General features: G+C 39.5%; 1 protein-coding gene across 1 annotated transcript in view; it reads right to left on the minus strand.

Moving 5' to 3' along the window:
- Positions 1-23,851, minus strand: part of GREB1L (GREB1 like retinoic acid receptor coactivator) — a 249,869-nt gene that overhangs the window by 90,725 nt on the left and 135,293 nt on the right. The window contains 4 exon segments of the mRNA XM_070361659.1: positions 6,690-6,785; positions 6,788-6,865; positions 18,375-18,572; positions 18,783-18,942. Coding sequence (XP_070217760.1) covers positions 6,690-6,785; positions 6,788-6,865; positions 18,375-18,572; positions 18,783-18,939 — 529 coding nt within the window. The 5' untranslated portion in view covers positions 18,940-18,942.

Genomic DNA, 23,851 nt, shown 5'->3' on the forward strand with positions numbered 1-23,851 from the left:
TTTTATTTGTTTTGGCTGCGCTGGGTCTTCGTTGCTGCACAGGCTTTTCTCCAGTTGCGGCAAGCAGGGACTGTGCTCTAGTTGTGGTGCGCAGGCTCCTCATTGCAGTGGTTTCTCTTGTCGTGGAGCACACACGTGTCGTGGAGCACACACGTGGAGCCCGTGGGCTCTGGGCGCACAGGCTTCAGTAGTCACGGCTCCTGGGCTCTACAGCACAGGCTCAATAGGGTAGCACACAGGCTTAGTCGCTCCAAAGCACGTGGGATCTTCCCGGCTCAGGGATGGAACCCGTGTTTCCTGCACTAGCAGGTGGATTCTTTACCACTGAGGCGCCAGGGAAGCCCCATATTTCCTTCTTAATCTTCTGGCCCTGGTTCTCCATCCTACCCACCATGTGGATTTGACTCCATGGCCACAGCTGATTAGACTGTGGACCATTATCTTACACCATCTTGGACAGTCAGTCTCTCTACTGGAATTTTGAAATAAATACAAAGAGAATCAATCAGATGATACGAGACCCTGGATATGGTAAGTTTTGTAAAATTTGAACCCAAGTCAGGGCTATGCCAGCTAGGGTGTGGGAGACAGCCAACTGGAATCGTGAAGAGGAGCTGGTCTCCAGATAGAAGAATACGAACAGAGATGTATAAACTCAGGGCATTGTTCACGTCCCAGTTTCTATGAGATCCAGTTGTACTTTTTGGCACAAGTTTCCTGAGATTCCTATTTCCTCTCTGTTCAAGGAGATCCAACCAGTCCATCCTAAAGGAGATCAATCCTGGGTGTTCATTGGAAGGAACTGATGTTGAAGCTGAAACTCCAATACTTTGGCCACATGATGTGAAGAACTGAGTCATTTGAAAAGACCCTGATGCTGGAAAAGGTTGAAGGTGGGAAAGGGGATGACAGAGGATGAGATAGTTGGATGGCATCACTGACTTAATGGACAGAAGTTTGAGTAAACTCCGGGAGTTGGTGATGGACAAGGAGGCGTGACGTGCTGCAATCCATGGGGTCACAAAGAGTCAGACATGACCGATCGACTTAACTGACTGATACAAGAAGAGAAGAGAAGGACCACGGGATTCAAGACAGACTATCTTATAATGCCCCAATCTCAGAATGCTGACAATCAATTCAGAACACTTAGAAATGGGCAGTCCAACTTATTATTATTTATTCAATGATTATTTGAGCACCTACCTGTATGCCAGGCATTGTGCTAAACACTGGAAAACCAGTGGTGAATGAAAGATAGTCACAACCTCCCATCAGTTACATAATATTAGTAATTCTACATAATTAGTTTATTACCATCACTTATAGAGATATAAATATTAACATAATTTCATAAATTATGTAAAACTTATTCAGAGATGGATTGCATTCAAGAGCATTTAGCTATTTGTCTAATACTTTGCAGTTGTAGGCCAAAAGAATAAAGATGTCAATGGTTGCCTTATTCACCAAATTCCTAAAGTCAACCATCCATCTAACCATTCACCCATCCATGTATCCATGTATCCATCCACTAATCCATGCATTTATCTATCTGTCCATGCATCCATCCAACAAATATCTGTGCTCTGCTATGTGCTGGCACTATTTTGGGTACCAGGTTTTAGCACTGAACAAGGAAAACAAAACCACGGCCTCCGTGGACCTTACTCTCTGATGTGATCATTATGCCTTGATGGAAAATTGGCTGACGTATGAGGCAGATGCAACACACTCAAAACACAATAAATAAAAGAATCTTCAGCTGAAATAAAAACAGTGTCAAAAATAGGCTTATCTCAAAGGTCCAAGCCAAGCAGTTCATAAAAGATTAATGCGAGAATTAGAATTAAAAAATTATTGGGGTTAGAGTTTACCTCTTTTCCTCTACCTGTTTCCTGAGGTGAAAAGCAAAAGAGGGTAAGGAGGAAGAAAGCAATGGATCTGGATAATCTTCAAAGAAGAGAAACTTCCTACTAATGATGAGAATTGGCAATATAAAAGAGTAAGAATGCTATAGTCCATTTTTAAAACTCTGTATGGTTTCTGTATTAACTTTGATTCAAGACAGATTTTATCTGTTCAAAGTTCATGCTGTCACTATCACAAAAAAATAATGTCTCTTACAGCCAAATTACCTTTCTAGTTTTCCTAGCAATCAGATCTTTCAATTCCATGGCAGATGTGGGGCATATGCACCGCCAAGTGGATCAATTTATTTTAAAATCAATTTCCCCATAGTCTTTGGAATCTGCATAATCTATATAAAAATTTAGACAAATTGATATTGGAGTCCACAAGGATTCTAGAATAGTTTAAGTTTTTAAAAAATTTCCCACTAAATCTTTTAAAAATTTTATTTATTTTTATAATTTTTTTTTTTTTTTGCTGTGCCACATGGCTTGTGGGTACTAATTCCCTGATCAGGGATTGAACGTGGGCCCTCGGCATTGAGTGTGTAGAGACCTAACCACTGGACTTCCAGGGAATTCCCCCCACTATATTGTAATGCATACTAAAATCATTCATCTTAAGTAAGAAGTGTTAGATGAATATTAACTTTTCCACAATAGAATAATGAACATATAAAAATCTCATTGTGCCCGTTTAAGAGAAAACTTTTACCATTTGTGGCACTATACTTTCACTGGAGTAGTGGTTAATAAAAAATTATTAAGCAAAGTAGCATGTCTATAAGGGTATTTAACAAATATGATAGAATGGCAGAATAATTACCATTTAAAGAGCAAGTATGTGCCAGGCACTGTGCTATTGGGTACCTTATAAACATCACCCCTTTGATCATTATAACCCTGCAGGGTAGGCATTATTGGTTTCTTTATATATCAATAAATGGGGAATCTGAGACTTCAAGAAAATAAGTAGCTTGCTCAAGTTTTTAAAGTGCTAAGTAGCAAATCTGGGATTTAAACCCAGTTCTAATTCCAAAGCCTTTGGTTTCATATTCCTGATTATAAAGGATTATAAAATCTATTATTCTGATGGTCTTTTCTGTGTCCTTTCCATGACATTCTGAAAGAATCCCTCTAGTCATGAAGAAAAGGCATTGAACAAAAAGGCATTATAAGATATTTTTCTACACTTGTAATCAGAACCACATATGCACTGTCCCGTTTGATAAAACTTTGATGCATTTAAAGTGCTCAAAAGGTTTCCAACAACAAAAAGTTGTTCTTCCAGAACCAACTAGGTTCTTAGCTCTGTGATGGAAAAGACCATGTATTGTCATTCTTGTGCTCACATATCACAGCCTAATGTGATTTTTTGGAAAAAACACTGTTGAATGAATAAATGAACAAAAGAGTACTTGGATCTTCTTTGCTAATTTAGTCCAATGTACAAACTTTACAGGAGATCCAACCAGTCCATCCTAAAGATCAGTCCTGGGTGTTCATTGGAAGGACTGATGTTGAAGCTGAAACTCCAATACTTTGGCCACCTGATGCGAAGAGCTGACTCATTTGAAGAGACCCTGATGCTGGGAGGGATTGAGGGCAGGAGGAGAAGGGGACGACAGAGGATGAGATGGTTGGATGGCATCACCCACACAATGGACATGAGTTTGGGTGAACTCCAGGAGTTGGTGATGGCAGGGAGGCCTGGCGTGCTGCGGTTCATGGGGTCGAAAAGAGTCGGACATGACTGAGCGACTGAACTGAACAACTTTACCATTAGGTGTCTATATTAAACCATCTGCTCAATTTCACTAAAATAAAAAAATGGATATTAAAAAAAATTAAAGCCCATGAAAATGAAAATTATCACTTCTTTTTCTATGAATCAAGAGTAGGATTTGAACTGTAGTTTAAGGAAACTTTACAAAGTATGTGAAGGATCACTTTCTGACTCAAGATATTGATCTATGTACTCCTAGACTTCGCACAGCAAAGGAAACCATACACAAAATGAAAAGACAACCTATGGAATGGGAGAAAATATTTGCAAATGATATCACCACAAATGGGTTAGTATCCAAAATACACAAACAGCTCATACAACTCAGTATCGAAAAACAAACCACTCAATCAAACAGTGGGCAGAAAACATGAATAAACGTTTTTGCAAAGAACACATACAGATGGCTAACAGGCACATGAAGAGATGCTCAACACTGATGGTTATTGGAGAAATGCAAATCAAGACAACAATGATATCATTTCAAACCTGTTAGAATGGCTATCATCAGAAAGTCTACAAATAACAAATGCTGGAAAGCATGTGAAGAGAAGGAAACCCTTGTACCCTTTTGGTGGAAAAGTAAACTGGAGCAGTCATTATGGAAAAGAGTAATAGAGGTTCCTTAAAAAACTTAAACTAGAACTGCTATATAATCCAGTAACTTCAGTGCTGGGTATAAAGCACAGAATGAAAACACTAAATTGAAAGATACACACACCTCGAAGTTCATAGCAACGTTGTTTACAATAGCCGAGATATGGAAGCAACGTAAGTATCCATCAACAGACAGATGGATAAAGAATATGTGGTATGTATATATATATATATATATATATATATAATACATCATATATATATCCTGTGGCTATATATATATATGATATATATATAACATACAAACGAGTTCCATTCCAAGAGTGTATTCATAAGTCCAACTTATTCAAAAGCCCAACAGTTAGCCTAGGTACCCAACTAACACAGTTGGCTATATGGTACTATACTGTAATAGGTTTATAATACTTTTCACACAAATAATACATGAAAGACAAACACAAAAAATAAGTAAAACATTTTTAATCCTACAGTACAGCATCTTGAAAAAGTGCAATAGTACTGTACTGATACTGTACTATTGCACTGTATTATATAAAATATTGTATGTATTGCTGGCATCCAGGGGCTGGCATCCAGTGAACAGGCAAGAAGAGTTACTGACTAGAGGAGGGAGAAGATGTGGGAGATGGTAGAGCTGAAGGACTGTCAGCAATAGGAGACGGAGGGCGAGCTGCAATTTCACTCACACCTTACATGACTGTACATGCAAATATACATTCACATCTTTGAAAGCCTGAAACTTGAAGGTTTGTATGTAGTGGCCTTAATACATATGTATACATTCACACATGTATACACACAGACACATGCACACACAATCGAATATTACTCGGTCATAAAAAAGAATGAAATTCTGCCATCTATAACAACATCGATGACCTTAGAGGGTATTATGCTTAGTGAAATAGGACAGATAGAAAGAAAAAAAAAACTGTATGATGTCACTTATCCGTGAATCCAAAAATAATACAAATGAATGATACAGCAAAACAAAAAGACTCACAGGTACAGAAAACTAGCGCTTATCCGTGGATAAAGGGAAGGAGGGGCACGATAGGTGTAAGGGATTAACAGACTCAAACTGCTAATATAAAATAGGTAAGCAACACGGATATATATTTCAGCACAGGGAATTATACCCATTATCCTGTAATAATTTTTAATGGAGTACAATCTGTAAAAATACTGAATCACTTGAATCAGTGATACTTCATGCCGTTCATTTGAAACTAATATAATATTGAAAATGAACTATACTTCAACTTTAAAAATAACAATTAAAAAGTAAATCCACTTTTGTTATTTTCCATGATGTAGAGAAGCTATGTTGTGAAAAAAGGACCAGATTTAAAGTAACACTAGAAAGTAAAAAAATTCTGAGATAAAAGTTACACATCTTACATCATAGATATATTCCTATATATCTTGGTTGAACTAATGCTAAATATAAAATGAGAACCACATCAATAAAGTATAATTAGAAATAATGGATGGTACAGAATAGGTATCAGTAACTTACAAAGTAGATAATCCACAGTTGAATAATTGAGAGTTGATTTTATATCAGGTCCAGATCAATGACTCTATAGAGAGTGAATCCTATTTTATTTCACAAAATAATTATTTTTGATAAATTGCATGGCATTCTTTAATGCCTGGTTTTTAAAATCTCTTCGTTAAGATGAATATTTTGAGAGTTAATAAAAAAGTGAAAGTTAACTTGTGAGAAGTTACTAAATGACAGCATATTAAAAAGTAGAGACATTACTTTGCCAACAAAGGTCCATACAGTCAAAGCTGTGGTTTTTCCAGTAGTCATGTACAGATGTGAAATTTGGACCATAAAGAAGGCTGATCGCTGAAGAATTGATGCTTTTGAACTGTGGTGCTGGAAGACACTCTTGAGAGTCCCTTGGACTGCAAGGAGATCAAACCAGTCAATCCGAATGGAAATCTACCCTGAATATTCACTGGAAGGACTGATGCTCAAGCTGAAGCTCCAATACTTTGGCCATCTGATGCGAAGAGCCAACTCATTAGAAAAGACCCTGATGCTGGGAAAGATTGAAGGTAGGAGGAGAAGAGGATGAGATGGTTGGATGGCATCACTGATTTAATGGACATGAGTTTAAGCCAACTCCAGGAGATGGTCAAGGACAGGGAAGGTTGGCACACCGTAGTCCATGAGGTTGCAAAGAGTTGGACATGACTGAGCGACTCAACAACAACTAAATGAAAAAATGTTTCTTACTTAAACTAAACTATATAATCCGCAGCTAATTCTGTGATTTTTAAAAATTCTGTGATAATTTAAAATAAACTCTTATTTTAATTCCTTTATCTCAGAAGGAACTGTGCAGGTATGAAGTACTCACCTAAAAGTGCATTTTTCCCATGATCATCTGGTAGGAATCGCTTGTCTACAGCACACACTAGGATGTGTTCAGGAAGGTTGGGAGACTTGGCCCCACCAGGAGAAATCCTGCTGGGATGTCAATCTGTTCCATACACAGAGATACCAAACGCAAATCTTTTCCTGCTTGACAAAAACCTAGAAACCAATTAAAAAAAAAAAGAAAAAAGGACACAGTGGAATGTTTAGAGAGGTTATAACTCCACAACACCCATCTAGAGAGTAGACTTGCCTGTCAGAATCACTATGAAGGACTAAATTTAAAGTTCATATGCAAAGTGAAAGAAAATGAAGTCACTCAGTCATGTCCGACCCTCTTTGCGACCCTATGGACTAGCCTACCAGGCTCCTCCATCCATGGAATTTTCCAGGCAAGGATACTGGAGTGGGTTGCCATTTCCTTCTCCAGGATTGAACCCCAGTCTCCCACATTGTAGGAAGACGCTTTACCGTCTGAGCCACCAGGGAAGTCTCAAACACACATCTACCACATGTGTTCTTCTGAGCAGAGATAAAAAGATGCTCATGCTCAGTTGCTTCAGTGTCCAAATCTTTTCAACCCCATGGTCTGTAGCCCGCCAGGTTCCTCCGTTCATGGGATTTCCCAGGAAAGATTACTGGAGTGGGTTGCCATTCCCTCCTCCAGGGGATCTTTCCGATCCAGGGATCGAACCCGTGTCTCCTGCATTGCAGGCAGATTCTTTATCCACTGAGCCACCAGGGAAGCCCAAAAACTTACTAAAATGAGATATTTCCAACTGTTTTAGCCAACACTGATGACTTTATATTTTCTGATCCACAAATAAGGAAATGATAAATATACAGGAAACTGACAAACATGTAATTTTATGTGCACATAATACAGTATTCTTAGTTTCAATGCAAATTCACTTCTCTAAGTCAGAATTGATCACAGAACAAATGTCTTCTATTTCACAGAGGAAGAGACTGAAGCTCAGAGTTTAGTGAATCATAAATGAATGGATCAGAACCAGAACTCAGAACTGTTTAGGTTATTTTCACTAGATGAGACATCATAAGAAACGAAAAAACCTTACATAACTGCTTTGTAACCATAAATTATTACCTTAATTCATTAGTTCATCATTTACTAAAAATGATTTGCGGATTTCCCTGGTGGTCCAGCGGTTAGGAATCTGCCTGCCAATGCAGGGGATGTGGTTTCAATCCCTGGTCTGGCAAGAGTCCACATGCCACAGAACAACTAAGCCCACGCACCACAACTACTGAGCCCATGTGCTACAAGTACTGAAGCCCACGCATCTAGAGTCTGCTCTCCACAACAAGAGACACCATTGCAATAAGAAGCCTGCCCAATATAAGGAAGAGCAGCCCTCTCTTGCTGCACCTAGAGAAAGCCTGCACACAGCAACAAAGACCCAGCACAGACAAAAATAAAGAAATACAGTTAAAATAAAAGGATTTTCAACAAGTGCTGTCTTGGGCTTGGGGATAGAGCTGAACAGAATGTGTCATCCTCTAAGAACTCACTTGTAGTCAACTGCAAGGATGTATAAGGAACTGGCAATTACAAAACAATATAACAGAGGACAGCTATGCTCTGCTACAAAGCACCAATCTCCACGTCTTCTGGGAAATGATCTCCCAACGCTCTAGTTATGGGATTCCCCTGGACAGCTGTGATATTCCAGACTGAGCTGGAGCTGGCGCCTGGTCCAAGCTGGGCCACTGGGACATCCCACCTTTCTGGCCATAGCTGGGCACCTGACAGAAAACTGGACAATGGAGGATGGATGGCTAATTCCCACACACAACCCTGGGGAGAGCGCCATCATCGCCCAAAACACAGAACCATGCAGGCTCTCCCAGAATCAACGTATATTATATTATGATGCTAGCCAAATGCCAACAAAAACTGAATGCCATCAGTGAGTATATGAGAAATAAATGAAAACAACAACCAAATATGGTATGAAGCTATGGTGCATAGGAATCTACTATATGGTTTGGATCATTAAACCTCAAAAGCAGACATGATAAAATTAGAAAAAAGCCAGGAAACCAGAGGCTAGAATGATAAAGACAATGGGCTTCAACTATTTCAAGCTTGTAGATTCTCTTTTAAAACTAAAAACTCAAAGGTAACTTCCAGTGTTCACAGTTTGAGAAAAATAATATCTAATGTTATTGTGACTTCTTTAACAATTTGAATGAATTTGTATTTTATTATTCACAATATCATTTGTATTTATTTGAATAATCTTCTATATATGGGGTCATATTATTTATTCAGTTTACAAACTTTTTTTTTTTTTTTCCTATAGATGCATAGAGCCCTTTAAAGAATCTGCTGTCTCCACCTCCATTAAGGGACAAAACTCTCAGGTTTGAAAGTTGGGAGTTGATGATATGATATGAAAGGCAGTTACAATTTATGGAGCACTTAACATAAGCCAGGTGGAGTGTTAAGCACTTCAGAGACTTTCTTATTTAATCCTCTCAACAATTCTAGCTAGGTATGACTATATCCCTTTCATACATGGAGAAATTGAGGCTCAGAGAGGTGAGAGTGTTTGTCCAAGCTTACATAATGAGTCCCATAATGTCCAGTGATGTAAGACATGGAAAGTTTGCTATATAAAAACAGGCATAAAATGTATTAGTCAACTAAGAATAGTTATACTCCAGAGCCAAAACCATGAGGGGTTAACACAAATGTCTCTACCAAATTCTAAAATCCTAACCCAAGAAGGCTAAAAATAGAGACTTCCTGGAGGTCAGGTTAAATTAGAACACTGCGCTTCTGTTGCTAAGGCACTGGTTCAGTCCCTGGTGGGGGAACTAGGATCCCACATGCTGTGCAGCCAAAAAAAACTCCTAAAAGGAGCAGTAAATTTCTTAATCAAAGGAATTATTCATTAATGTATAGACAGCAAATCTATCCCTAGTAGATAGCACCATTATTACAACTTTCTCCAAAGGGCAAAACATAAACACCTTCCCAAAGGATGTAGATAATTCAGTGATGAGAGGTTTACGATTACTGATTGATGGAAACAGATTGCTTGAGGAGATTTCTCTGTCACTAAGAAGTAGTACTACAAACTTTATGAACTTACAGTCACTCCGTATTAGAAAAAATACACAAGTCAGTACCAATCTGTACCAATTTGCAAATTATTAAAAAGCAAGGACATCACTTTGCTGACAAAGGTCCATATACTCAAAGCTATGGTTTTCCAATAGTCACATACGGATGTGAGAATTGGACTATAAAGAAGGCTGAGTACCAAAGAATCGATACTTTCAAATTGTGGTGCTGGAGAAGACTTCTGAGAGTCACTTGGATAGCAAGGAGATCAAACCAGTCAATCCTAAAGGAAATCAATCCTGAATATTCATTGGAAAAACTGATGCTGAAGCTAAAGCTCCAATACTTTGTCCACCTGATGCAAAGAGCCAACTCATTGGAAAAGACCCTGATGCTGGAAAAGATTGAAGGCAAAAGGAGAAGGTGGTGTCAGAGGATGAGATGATTAGATAGTATCACCAACTCAATGAACATGAATTTGAGCAAATTCCAGGAGATAGTGGAGGACAGGGAAGCCTAGAGTGCTGCAGTCAGAGTCGGACATGACTTAGTGACTGAACAACAAGACTTTTAGAACATCAGAGCTATCTGGACTCTCAAGGTCATCTGATACAGGATTTTCCAAAGGGGAGTTATAAAAGTCCTGGGGATTCATAAAGGTTCTCCATGATACTGGAGAACTATACATGAAACTAAAATATATAACATTACCAATTTCTAAAACCTAATAATTATTCTAATATTCTACCTTTAAAGCAAAATGTTCTAAGGACATTCTATGTTATACATGTAGGGATAGTGGAAATCAGATGAGCGAACTCAGCACTCACTTGATTGAAGCCCATATCAATGTGTGGTTTTGATTATCACACAGTTTAAGATTGATTTTTATTATCAGTCACATGTATTGATATGTTGCTTAATACATACCCATAATAGGCTAGTGGTTAATAATGGGAAGCTTTAGGGAACATAGATTGTGTTTGATGGACACAGTCATTTTACAAATGTGCCTAAGGTACTCTTTGCTAGATATGAAAGTTAGAGTCAACCTCATCCTCACTTATCAAATTATATAAAATGCACCGATATGCTCCTAGGGCAAAAAAAAAAAAAAAAAAGGCAGTGTTAAGGTAAAATTTTAGTGATTATAATCCAATTCGGGGCTTCCCCAGTAGCTCAGTGGTAAAGAATCACTCTACTAATGCAGGAGATGAGGGTTCAACCCCTTGGTCGAGAAGATCCCCTGGAGAAGGAAATGGCAACCCACTTCAGTATTCTTGCCTGGGAAATCCCAGGGACAGAGGAGCCCGGCAGGCTACAGTCCCTAGGGTTGCAAAGAGTCAGACAAGACTTGGTAACTAAACAACAACAACAATCCAATTTGGCTTTTTGTGTAAGAAAGAAAAGCCTACTTCTTTCAGCAGCATATTATTTGCAGACAAATTCTGCAAAGAGCAGTCTGAAACTCTTTCCTCACATTGAGCAAAAATTATAAAAATAAATTAGTACATCCTGGTAGCTTAACTGGTAAAGAATCCGCCTGCAATGCAGGAGACCCTGGTTTGATTCCTGGGTCAGGAAGATCTGCTGGAGAAGGGATAGACAGCCCACTCCAGTATTCTTGGGCTTCCCTGGTGGCTCAGAGGGTAAAGAATCTGCCCACAATGCGGGAGACCTGGGTTCAATCCCTGAGTTGGGAAGATCCCCTGAAGAAGGGAATGGCTACCCACTCCAGTATTCTAGCCTAGAGAATCCCATGGACAGATAAGCCTGGCAGGCTACAGTCTATGGGGTCCCAAAGAGTTGGACATGACTGAGCAAATTTCACTTTTAATCCTAAAATGTAAAAATTCCAAAGTTTGGGTAATAAAAGTGGATCTTGCCTTTTTTTGATGCTGGGAAACATATAAATACACTTGGCTCCCCTCCTTTGCCACTCCCCCTACCTGTCGGAAAAAGGTTTAACATTTTATTTTTGAATTTGTCAACAAAATATACTTTTCCTTACACAACCAGTTTAAAGTAAGTTAAACAGTAATTGCTACATGCTCAGTCATATCCAACTATTTATAAACCCATGGACTATAGCCCACCAGGCTCCTCTGTCCATAGAATTTTCCAGGCAAGGATACTGGAGCACAATGCCATTTCCTCTTCCAGAGGGATCTTTCCAACCCAGGAATCAAATGTACATCTCCTGTGTCTTGTGCACTGCAGGCGGATTCTTTACCTGCTGAGCCTTCAGGAAAGCCCTAAACAGCAACTAAAGGATAAAATGTAGACAGTTTTTTCTCATGCATGAATAATATCAAAGAGTGATTAGTATATTGATCTAAAATAAGTATTTTCTACTTAAAATTGATTCTTTATCACATGCTATACAGTGACAGAATTAGTTTTTAAATTCCTAAGGGGTCCAAAAATTATATACTACTATAAGAGAGATTTGTGAGTCAAAGATTGGGAAACACTAATCTATCCCTATCTCTTTAGTTTGTAGATGAGGAAACTGGGACCCATAAAGGTTAAGAAAACAGTCCAAAGTCAAATTCCCAGCAACCCAAGAAGTTGGGACCCAGGCCTCTTGACTCCAGGTTAAAGAGTTAACGTCACTCTGACCACAGAATAAAGGTTACTCTGACCACGAGACCTTCCCCGGTCTGACGTAGGACACTCTCCTATGGCTTCTCCATTGCCTACCTTTGCTGAGTCATCACCTAGCTTTCTAGGCTGAATCCTTAGGGGCACTTGTCAGAGCAGTCCCTGCCAGCCATGGGCTCTGTCAGCATCCACCTGTCTCACACCTACTGAAAGTGAATGTGTAGCTCAGTCGTGCCCAATTCTCTGGGACACCACGGCCTGTAGCCCACTAGCCTCTTCTGTCCATGGGAATTCTCCAGGCAAGAATACTGGAGTGGGTAGCCATTCCCCTTTCCAGGGAATCTTCCCCACTCAGGGATCAATCCAGGGGTCTCCCGCATTGCAGGCAAATTCTTTACTGTTTGAGCCACCAGGGAAGCCTTGGTGAATCCTCAAAATTCAGTTTTGCAAGTCACATAGGTGTCCCTTTCTAATGAGCTTTCTCAAAGCAATATATTGAAGCCAAAGGGAGATTAAGGGGGAGAAGTACAATTTTAGTTTGGGGCTAAACAGGAAGAGTAGAGAAGACACAGTTCGTGTGAAAAATATCTGAAGAAAGCAGAATTTGCTCTGGAAGAAAGATGATTTCAACGTGATGTCTGTGGTATAAGGAAAACTACACAGTCCACTCAAAGTAAGAAGCACTAATAGCTTTCAGCACTTTAGCCTATAAAGGTTTTCCCATTTATGATATGAGGACACCTAGAGGTGAAAAGTTATAATTATTAAACAATGACTGGATTCTAGGAGAAAAATTTTTCTCATAGGAGGAAGCAAACCTCTTCCTTTAAAATTTTTTTTTTTTTTCCAAAAAGTGTCTGTGGGTTTCCTTGGTGGTCCAGTGGTTAAGAATCTACTTTGCATTGCAGGGGATACCAGTTCAATCCCCGGTCAGGGAAGATCCCACATGTCAAGGGGCAGCTAAGCCTGTGAGCCACAACTGCTGAGCCCTCGCCCCCTAGAGTCTGTGATCCACAAGAGAAGTCACAGCAATGAGAAGCCCACACACCACAACGAGAGAGTGGCCCCTGCTCACCACAATAAAGTCCACATGAAGCAACAAGGACTCAGCACAGCCAAAAATTTAAAATAATGAGTAAAAATTAAAAATAAACAATTGCTTGTTACAGTGAAAAGAGAAAATTCCCTCTTTTGTGTTAAAAAAAAAAAAAAAAAACTCATGATGATGGCAGCCTATAAAAGGGGCACAAGAACCAACTGAAATTGCTACCAAGGGCTAAAACTGGAAAAAGCTAAACAAGAAAATAAAATAGTATTGGATTATAACCCCCAAATAAAATAAATATTCATGAATGAATATAAACAGATGACTGTGTAAATTAATAAATGAGGGAAAAGAGACAAACCTCCATGCAGTAGAATTCCAAATAATTTATGTAGTTACTCTGCCCTTAAGGATGTGGAGCGTAACTTGCCATTCCTTAAAAAGTGTAGGCTGAGTGTAGGAACTTTCCTCGACAGTAAGGGGGGTGGGTGCAGCAGGGATGGGATACTCATGGGGGATGGAGATAACACTATCTCAGCCAGGTGATCGAGGTCAACATCACCACCCATAAATCATCTGAAAGTATGTGTCCTTGATACAGTAAGATGAAAATGACACTTTATCTCTGTGATCGTTCTTCACCAAACCCATATATAACCCCAGTCTCATCAGGAGAAAAATATCAAATTCCAATAGAAGATCTAGAATACACCTGATCTATAATCTCTGAAACTATCAGGATCATCAAAAACAGAGGAAGTCTGAGGAACTGTCACAGCCAAGAGGAGCCTAAGGAGACACAACAGCTACATCTAATGTATTAATAGTACCCCAGACCGGTTCTATTGATCAACCTAGACAGCATACTAAAAAGCAGAGACATTACTTTGCCAACAAAGGTCCATCTAGTCAAAGCTATGGTTTTTCCAGTAGCTCACATCCATGGATGTGAGAATTCACCATAAAGAAAGCTGAGCACTAAAGAATTGATGGTTTTGAACTGTGGTGTTGGAGAAGACTCTTGAGAGTCCCGTGGACTGCAAGGAGAGCCAACCAGTCCATCCTACAGGAAATCAGTCCTGAATATTCATTGGAAGGACTGATGCTGAAGCTGAAACTCCAATACTTTGGCCACCTGATGTGAAGAACCGACTTATTTGAAAAGACCCTGATGCTGGCTTCCCGGTGGCTCAGACGGTAAAGCATCTGCCTGCAATGCGGGAGACCTGGGTTCGATTCCTGGGTCAGGAAGATCCCCTGGAGAAGGAGATGGCAGTCCACTCCAGCACTCTTGCCTGGAAAATCCCATGGACAGAGGAGCCTGATAGGCTACAGTCCATGGGGTCACAAAGAGTTGGACACGACTGAGCAACTTCACTTTGATGCTGGGAAAGATTGACGGCGGGAGGGAGTAGAAGGGGATGACAGAGGATGAGATGGTTGGATGGCATCACTGACTCGATGGATATAAGTGTGAGTAAACTCCAGGAGTTGGTGATGGACAGGGAGGCCTGGCATGCTGCAGTCCATGGGGTCAAAAAGAATGGGACACAACTGAGCAACTAAACTAAATTGAACTGAAGACCAGTTCTGGATATTCCCTGGCGGCTCAAATGGTAAAGAGCCTGCTTGTAATATAGGAGACCAGGGTTTGATCCTTGGGTTGGGAAGATCCCCTGGAGAAAGAAATGGCTCCCCACTCCAGTCTTTTTGTCTGGAGAATCCCATGGACAGAGGAGTCTTGCAGGCTACGGTCCAGGGGGTTGCAAAGAGTCAGACATGACTGAGCTACCACTTTCAGATGGGTTCTGGAACAGAAAGAGGACATCAGGTAGAAACTAAAGAACCCAAATAAACTATGGACTTTAGTCAGCACTAAAATTACTAATAATGTAACATGTTCACAATAGGGCAAACTGTGGGGATATACAGAAACTCTGTACTGTTTTCTCAATTTTTCTGTAAATCTAAAGCTGTCCTTAAAAAAAATAAAGTCTAATAAGGAACAGATCTGTGGTTGCCAAGGAGCGGAGGAGTAACATTGGGAGTTGGGGTTAGCAGGTGCAAACTAGCATGTAGAGAATGGATAAACAGCATCCTACTGTAGAGCACAGGGAACTATATTCAATATCCTGTGATACATCATAATGGAAAATACAAAAAAGAATGTGTATATATGTATAACTGAATCACTTTGCTGTACAGCAGAAAGTAACACAACATTGTAAATGAACTATACTTAGTTTTTTTTAAGTTCAATTTTTAAATGTCCTACTTTGTCTTTCTGCCTTTCAGTTAATCACCAACACAAGACTATGCTGCTAAGTCACTTCAGTCGTGTCCGACTCTGTGCAGCCCACCAGGCTCCCCCGTCCCTGGGATTCTCCAGGCAAGAATACTGGAGTGGGTTGCCATTTCCTTCTCCAATGCATGAAAGTGAAAAGTGAAAGTGAAGTCGCTCAGTCGTGTCTGACTCCTAGGGACCCCATGGACTGCAGCCCACCAGGCTCCTCCATCCATGGGATTTTCCAGGCAAGAGTACTGGAGTGGGGTGCCATCACCTTCTCCACACAGACCATAGGCAATTTAATTAAGAGGAAATAGGGGAGGAAAAGAAGGCAAGGGTGAGTCCAGGGAAAGAGTCAGGAAGAAAGAAATCAATCCAAAGCCAGAAAAGGTTGCAAAATCAAAGAAAAGTTCCTGAGTTTACTTCATAGTTATTTTGAGAAGACGCTCACAAGAGTCTGGACTGTTTCCTACAAATCTTCATTCTTGGGACTCAGATCAGCTAATTATATACAAAATATATCATCAGGTACCCCAATTAAGAAAAATATATATTATGCAAAGAGCAATATTTAATATAGCTTTTTAAAAAAAAAAGATTGAAAATAAGCTCTGTAAAGAAGTAGCTAAAGAATCTACGAAATGTGATTCTATTTCAAGACTTATAGGATCCAAATATCTGGTATAGCAGATAGCTCTATTTCTTCACTATTTGAAATATGTCAGAATATTAATATAATAAATATTGTTGTTCAGTCACTCAGTCGTGTTCAACTCTTTGTGACCCCATGAACTGCAGCATGCCAGGCTTCCCTGTCCTTGGCCATCTCCCAGAGTTTGCTCAAATTCATGTCCATTGAGTCAGTGATGCCATCCAACCATAATCTCAATTAAAATGTCAATTAAAATGGAGAAACCTTAATACTCCCCTCTAGGGTAATTTTAAATTTCATCTGGACTAATCCTGAAAAAAAGATAGGATTTTTCTTTTAGAAGCCACTAGATGATCTGGGGGAAAGTACCCTAAGGATGGTGTATGCCTGATTACTGTACACAAGGAAAGAAAGATACGGAATGGGGCACAAATATAACAATTTCTTGGACACACTTGCCCCCAGTTTCATTTTCTGAAATACTGACAGGCTGCCTTAAAACCAAGACTCTTGCAGCAAATGATTTTAATTTTAAAGGAGTCCTAGTACAGAGCACTTCTTTGTAAACCTCATCTGCATTTTTCTTAAGAAAACAGCCAAGGTTTTCACTTCACAGAACCAGGATTTGCATTCTCCAATTATCTCCAACTTGAAGGTTACAGAGTAATCTAAGTGGGGGAGGGGAAAGTTTACTGAAACAGCTGTAAACACAAACTCAAGTAATCAAAGCCCTATTTGGAGGCTTAAAATTTGGTGGCCCTTTACCCCTTTAGACAATCAACTGCTTCCCAGTGGGGTAGAAACCTACCAATAATTTACATAAGAAATTAGCAACCAAAATTTACATCTGAATGGCAAACCCCAGAAGCCCATCAGGTGTTAAGTATCTGCTTATCTAAATTGCCTCTAAAAATAGCTTTACCTTCCTGTGAGTCTTAGGTAAATAGAAGATTTCCCATGAAGGGAAGCTGGTCTGCTGACACAAACCCAGGTACTATATTGCCCTATTCCACTGTCAATTTCATTAGGAAAATGTCAGGGCTGTTCTGCCTTTGAGTGAGAGGACTCTTAGAACTGCCTTAAATGAACCACACTGAAAGAGCTGTGGACCAACTATAAACTATCAAGAGCTTGTGCTCAGCCATGTCCAAACTCTACAGCCCCATGGACTGTAGCCCACCAGGTGCTCTGTCCAGGGAATTTTCCAGTCAAGAATATTGGAGTCAGTTGCCATTTCCTTCTCCAGGGGATCTTCCCCACCCATGGGGTCAAACCCACGTCTCTTGCGTCTCCTGCATTGGCAGGTGGATTCTTTACCACGATCAGATTATGAACTAATTAGAAATCAGACTGGGATAGCCAGGAAGCAGGACCATATACCATTAATGGAGGGAAGAGAATATAATTTGTTATGTGACCAAAAACATGAAATACTGAAAATGTTTAAGTAAGATTTTCTTTTTTAAAAGTGTGGTTAAAAGCCTTTGTAGAAGAGGAGGCTGACAAGATAAGTAAAATGGGATGATTAAAAACATGTTCATTTTAATCTTCTATTGATAACAATATACTGGATGAATGTTCAAAATACATGGAAAAGGTAAATATTAAAACACATGATACCTCTGTTGTTGTTTTAAGAGTGGAACAGAAAGAAGTAGAGAGATCACTTTGGAGCAGCATTCTTGCAGGAAGTTCGTGAGGCATTGAAAAAGTCCTGAGCTAGGCCTAGGCTTGTCTTTGCCACACACCATGTCAGAGAAGTCATTCAATGGCTGTGTCTCTCAATCTCTAGATCTATAAGATGGGGTGATAATACTTGGCTTTCTTAATAGACACGTGCTACGAAGTCACAGGCAATAATGTGAGTGAAAGCATGATTACTCCTCATTCCTTTCTACGGTGGTTTCCAGCCTTAAGCACCCAATCAATTATTAGAAACTAGCCAGACAATATTAAAGGAACTGAAAAATAAAAAAGGAAACTCACCATCTGTAGTGCAAGAGCCTTCAGGAGCAGGTTTCTGTGAATAAGGAATTGGTGGGCTATTTGAATCTGACATATCTTCATCATCTTCGTCATCTTCCATTTCATTTACTGTGAGGTTGTTAGAAAAATCCAGGCTGCCATTTTGGGTGTATCGGTGTACCAAGTCTTTATCCAGATCCTCCACCTTGGGTTTTACATCTGGGAAAGCAAATAAATCATAGCTAATTTAATAAAAAGATGCATATGGGGAGATAACCAAAAGAAAAATCCATAGTTCTGAAAAGATATCTGAGGACAGGGAGACAGGCATTGGCTAACATTTAACCCACATATTTCAGAGATCCCCAGATCTAGAATTCCCACTTCTTTTAAAAGGCATGTAGAAATGTGTGGGATTGAGAAACTTACCTGCAGAGGAGAAAGGATGCTGGTCAGGATCCAGGTACAGCTGGGAAAAAATTGGTCGTGGTACCACATTACTACATCTCAGAGAGGCTTCAATGGAGTTGTGGAGAGCTTCTTCAAATCGAGCAGATTTCAGTTGCCCAGCATATGAATTCCCCATGGTCTATACCACCCCCACAAAGGAAAAGAAAAAGGAGAAAGTGGACATTAGTAGAGGGTTATATGTATGCAAAGTACACACAGAGCTGATATAAACTATACCCACATATCCTTTACAATAGAAACTATATGAACTATACATTTCTTGAGATAACTTATCAGTTTATCTATTCTACACTTTTGCTTCTTGTCTTCAGAGTCCAAAGGGGCTTTCAAAAAGTCCCTTTAAGGGATCTTGTGTCTAAGGATCAAACCACAATAAGTGCTTTAAGCGAAGTTTCTCCAACTAGTAAATCAAGATTGACCTGTCAATCATGAAACCCAGCACGGTGACAAGGGGGCCACACCTTGTTCTTAAACTGGTGAGTGGTGGGCTGCCATAACCCCAAGGAACACTATCAGTGGTTTCAGAGGAAATATCAAATTACTTCTCTCTCTACTAAGATTTTATTACCCTAGGAGGATTCTTCTCTGAAAAAGAAAAAAAATAAATAAATGAAAGCTTTGTGATAATATATTTAATTGGTGAATTCCTAAAAGCAAGATTTGAGTCTTAAAATTCAAAGAACTCATTCATGTATTATTAGTATTTATTTGAAAAGCAATGCTGTTTCTTTTGCTTAGTTTGAATCACCGTCTTATTTGGGACCTCAGGAAAGCACAGAATAAGAAGTTTTGATGCAATCACCTTTAGTTCTCATTGATAGTTACAAAAATTTCCATATATCTTAATAATAACTAATTTATTGGGTGCTAATTATTAGCTATGCTAATGATTGTTCAAGGACCCCAAGACCCTTTCTGGGTTCCATGAGGTCAAAAGTCTTTTCAAACCATTATTAGGATATTATTTGCCTTTTTCATTCTCATTCTCTCAAACATTTACAGTGGAACTTTCTAGAGGCTATTTCATGAGTGACACCACAACAGATTGAAGGCAGAAGCTGACAGACTACTCTTTCTACTAACTTTTTGGGGGAAATACATTTATTTTCCATGTATAATGGGTTTATTGTTAACTTTTAAAATTATTAAGTATTATGAAATTTTCTTAGTTTTAATTTCTAATAAATATAATACACATAAACAAAACTCATTTAAGAGTGTAAAGAGGTAATGAGATGAAAAGCCTGAGAACTGTTGGGCTAGAGGATATACCAGGCACTTCCTAAAAATTATTTTAACTCTCAGTATTCTGAAGTAGGGCTTCCCAGGTGATGCTTGTGGTAAAGAATCCATCTGCCAATGCAGGAGACGCAAGATATGTGTGTCTGATCCCTGGGTTGGAAAGCTCACTAGAGGAGGAAAGTGCAATGCACTCCAGTATCCTTGCCTGGGAAATCCCATGTACAGAGGAGCTTGGTGGGGCTAGAGTCCATGGGGTAGCAAAGAGTTGGACATGACTGAGCAATTAAGCACACACATATATATCAAATAATTATACTGTATACCTAAAACTAATGCAATGTTACATATCAACTATATCTCAATAAAACTGGAAAAAATAAATTACTAAGCTTTTCTTATGATAAGTACATGTGCCAAAGTATACATATAATAATCAAAAGTTGTAAGTTGAAGAAAATCAACAAAGCCTCTCAAATGAAATTTTCCTGAAATACTAAGGTTTTTTTTAAGGTTTAAGGAGTAGTATTATGATATTCTTAAAGAATTAAGTTTACATATTTTATAATTAAAACATGAAATTTTAATTTCATGTTTTTTATTTTCTGAAACAATTTGAAGACAGGATTCAAACAGGAAGTACTAAAATATATGAAACAGGTAATCAAAAACCAAGGTTTTGTTCAAACTTGTAAAACCCTACCAGAACAAGTATAAACATTCAATTTTTCTACAGCAACTTATTTTTCAACAGAACCACACACAATCAAAACAGAGTGGAGGTTGCAAGAGAAATATACCATGTCACTCGTATATGCTTCTAAGTCAAAATCCAATGGCCATTTGACCTTTATTCCTCACTGAAGGGAGAAAAATATGAGGAACTAGCATGGTTACTCATGGGATTTCTTACTGCAAAAAACAATAGAATAACTTCAAAGATGGACCTTTAGCCTTTCTCCAGAGCACCAAATGCCTGAAAATCTTGCCTCTTCTTAATCTGTTACCTGCTCAACAAGTTATCTTCCTTTCATCATTGAAAACCTACATTCTCCAAGGGACCTTTTTGGTTGAATAAAGAAGTACTCAACTATACATGGAAGATTACATAATCTTAATCCCTTCAATTTATACATGGTTTAAGGAGTAATATGATAGATATGGCAAATAAATATTGTGCTGGTTAAACTATTGAATCAATATAAACAGGGGTGATCCAGTTTCACCATCACAGAAGATACACAGAATATAGGAGCATAACCCTGTGAAATGCTCAGATGAAGACAACAGTAAGTTCCCATGGAACAGCCTTGGGAGAGCAAAAAGAAGGGGCTGACTATTCCAGATGAAAACATAACCAGGCAGTTTTAAAAATGATAATTATAAGGTGAAGAATGACAAAACTGACCCCAAACTTCTTCGATGCTGAGTGTCAAGTTCTTCATTGACAGTTCAGTGCTACCCAAAGAAGGGCAGAGGTCAAAAGAAGAATTTTTAGTGCAACGTGTTCTTAATATCTTGGAGAAGAAAATGGCAACCCACTCCAGTATTCTTGTCTGGAAAATCCCATGGACAGAGGAGCCTGGTGGGCTAGAATTCATGGAGTTGTAAAGACTCAGACACGACTGAGCAAATGAGCATTCTTAATATCATATGCTGTACATAATATTTAGGGTCACTGAAATCACTGGCCTTATCCACCTAGATTACTGAATCCCTTCCTCTGAATCTCAAAGAGCCCCCAGGCATAACATCCCACTGAAAGTGAAGAAGTTGTAGTCACTTCAGTTATGTCCGACTCTTTGCAACCCCATGGACTGTAGCCCACCAGGCTCCTCTGTCCATGGAATTCTCCAGGCAAGAATGCTGGAGTGGGTAGCCATTCCCTTCTCCAGGGGATTGTCCCAACCCAGGGATCCAACATGGGTCTCCCACATTGCAGGCAGATTCTTTACTGTCTGAGACATCAGGGAAGCCTGACATCCCACTGAAAGTCAGTGTGAATAAATCTAACTTCAGGTCAGAAAATGGAGAAATGCTTTTTAGAATCAGTTGTTAAATGAAATACAACAAGAACAGACTGTGACTCCTGTACAAAGGCACATATGTTATGTCTCTGGCCATCATTGTCTGTGAGACTGCACTATATTGCTTTCCCATGTTTCCTTTTATTGTTGTGAAATTACACAGGGAAAACTATATTAATTGTCTTGGCATAGCACCACAGACCTCTGAGACGCGAATAGGCACTCTTGGGGTAATCTCTAAAAAAGGTACAGTACCCTATACGAGCTCTTTCAACACCATAATTAATTGCTGAAAATGCAAGTGGGATCAAGTGCAAACCACCAGGACAGTGTAGTTTGGTGTCTTTCTACTCTTCCTTTACCCCTTCTCCACAGAAGGACAGGGGCTTCCCATGTCCGAAAGTGGTAAAGAATCTGCCTGCCAATCAGGAGACACAGGTTCAATTCCTGGGTCGGGAAGATCCCCTGGAGAAGGAAATGGCAACCACGCCAGTATTCTTGCCTGGGAAATCCCATGGACAGAGGAGACCGGTGGGTTACAGTCCATGGGGTGGCAAAGAGTCGGACACAAGTGAAGTAACTAAGCATCATGCACATCATTGTTAGCGTCACAGGGAATGGTCATAGTGGTGGTCGTGGTGGTGATGGCAGTAGCAGTAATTGTCATCACTGTCATTGTCAAGAAATCTGAAAGGAAACATTCTTTGTCAAACCACGATGATAACAGTAACATAGGGGAACTCAGTAACCGCCAGGAAAATACAATTACTGCCTCCATTTTTAGGAGAACCAAGGTCTAGAGAAGTTCAGGAACTTGCCCAAGGTCATACTATGAGGAAAAGGCCAAGACAGGAGCGGAATCTAATCAGTTTGTCTACGGCAGCGGACGTCTTAGGTTATCTAATCATGTATGCCATTCTGTAGTTAAAACACCTACAATAATGACCCAATTGGGAAAAATGCATATTATGTAAACGCCTACTAAATTGTGAAGCCAAGCCAAAATAAATAAATAAAAATCAAGGAAAAGGAGCTTTGTTTGCTGATTTTTCCTTGTCTACCCATCTGCCCAGATGCTCATTCATGTCCAACTCTTTGCAACCTTATAGACCATAGCCCACCAGGCTCCTCTGCCCATGGAATCCTTCAGGCAACAGTACTGGAGTTGTGTGCCATTTCCTCCTGCAGGGAATCTTCCCAACCCAAGGATCGAACCTGAGTCTCTTATGGCTCCTGCACTGGCCGGTGGATTTTTTTTAACAATGGTGCATCTACATATTCGGGGGCTGCAATGCGAGTTTTAATGTCAGATACCCGCCAGTCACAAAGACAAGCACCAATTTAAAAAATTGAAACAAAATAAAAACACCACCTCTCCTCTCAATGAACAAACCCAAACCTCACTGTAAATGTTAGATGAAAGATATGAACAGAGAGTAAAGTACTTCACAAAGAATAACAGAATTGCCCTCGGTTGTCTTTAGGAGTTTGATTCTAGGACTCTGGTGGACAGATCAGTATCCGCCGATGCCTGAGTCCCTTACATAAAAAGACTGGTACAGCCTTCTGAACCAATGATCAAGTTTAGTATCACTTCTTTTAGTATCAAAAGTGAGGCAATGAGACCCTGTGGGCCTCCCCACGGGAAGCAGCATGAAGCATACACAAACCACCTAGGACTTGTTCCTGCCAAAGGGGGTAAGGAATGTAGTCAAACTCTAGAGCTAACTTCCATTTATGGGGTGAAGGACTAAGTTAAAT

The sequence above is a fragment of the Bos mutus genome, chromosome 24, assembly GCF_027580195.1.
Source record: "Bos mutus isolate GX-2022 chromosome 24, NWIPB_WYAK_1.1, whole genome shotgun sequence".
Taxonomy (NCBI): Eukaryota; Metazoa; Chordata; class Mammalia; order Artiodactyla; family Bovidae; genus Bos; species Bos mutus.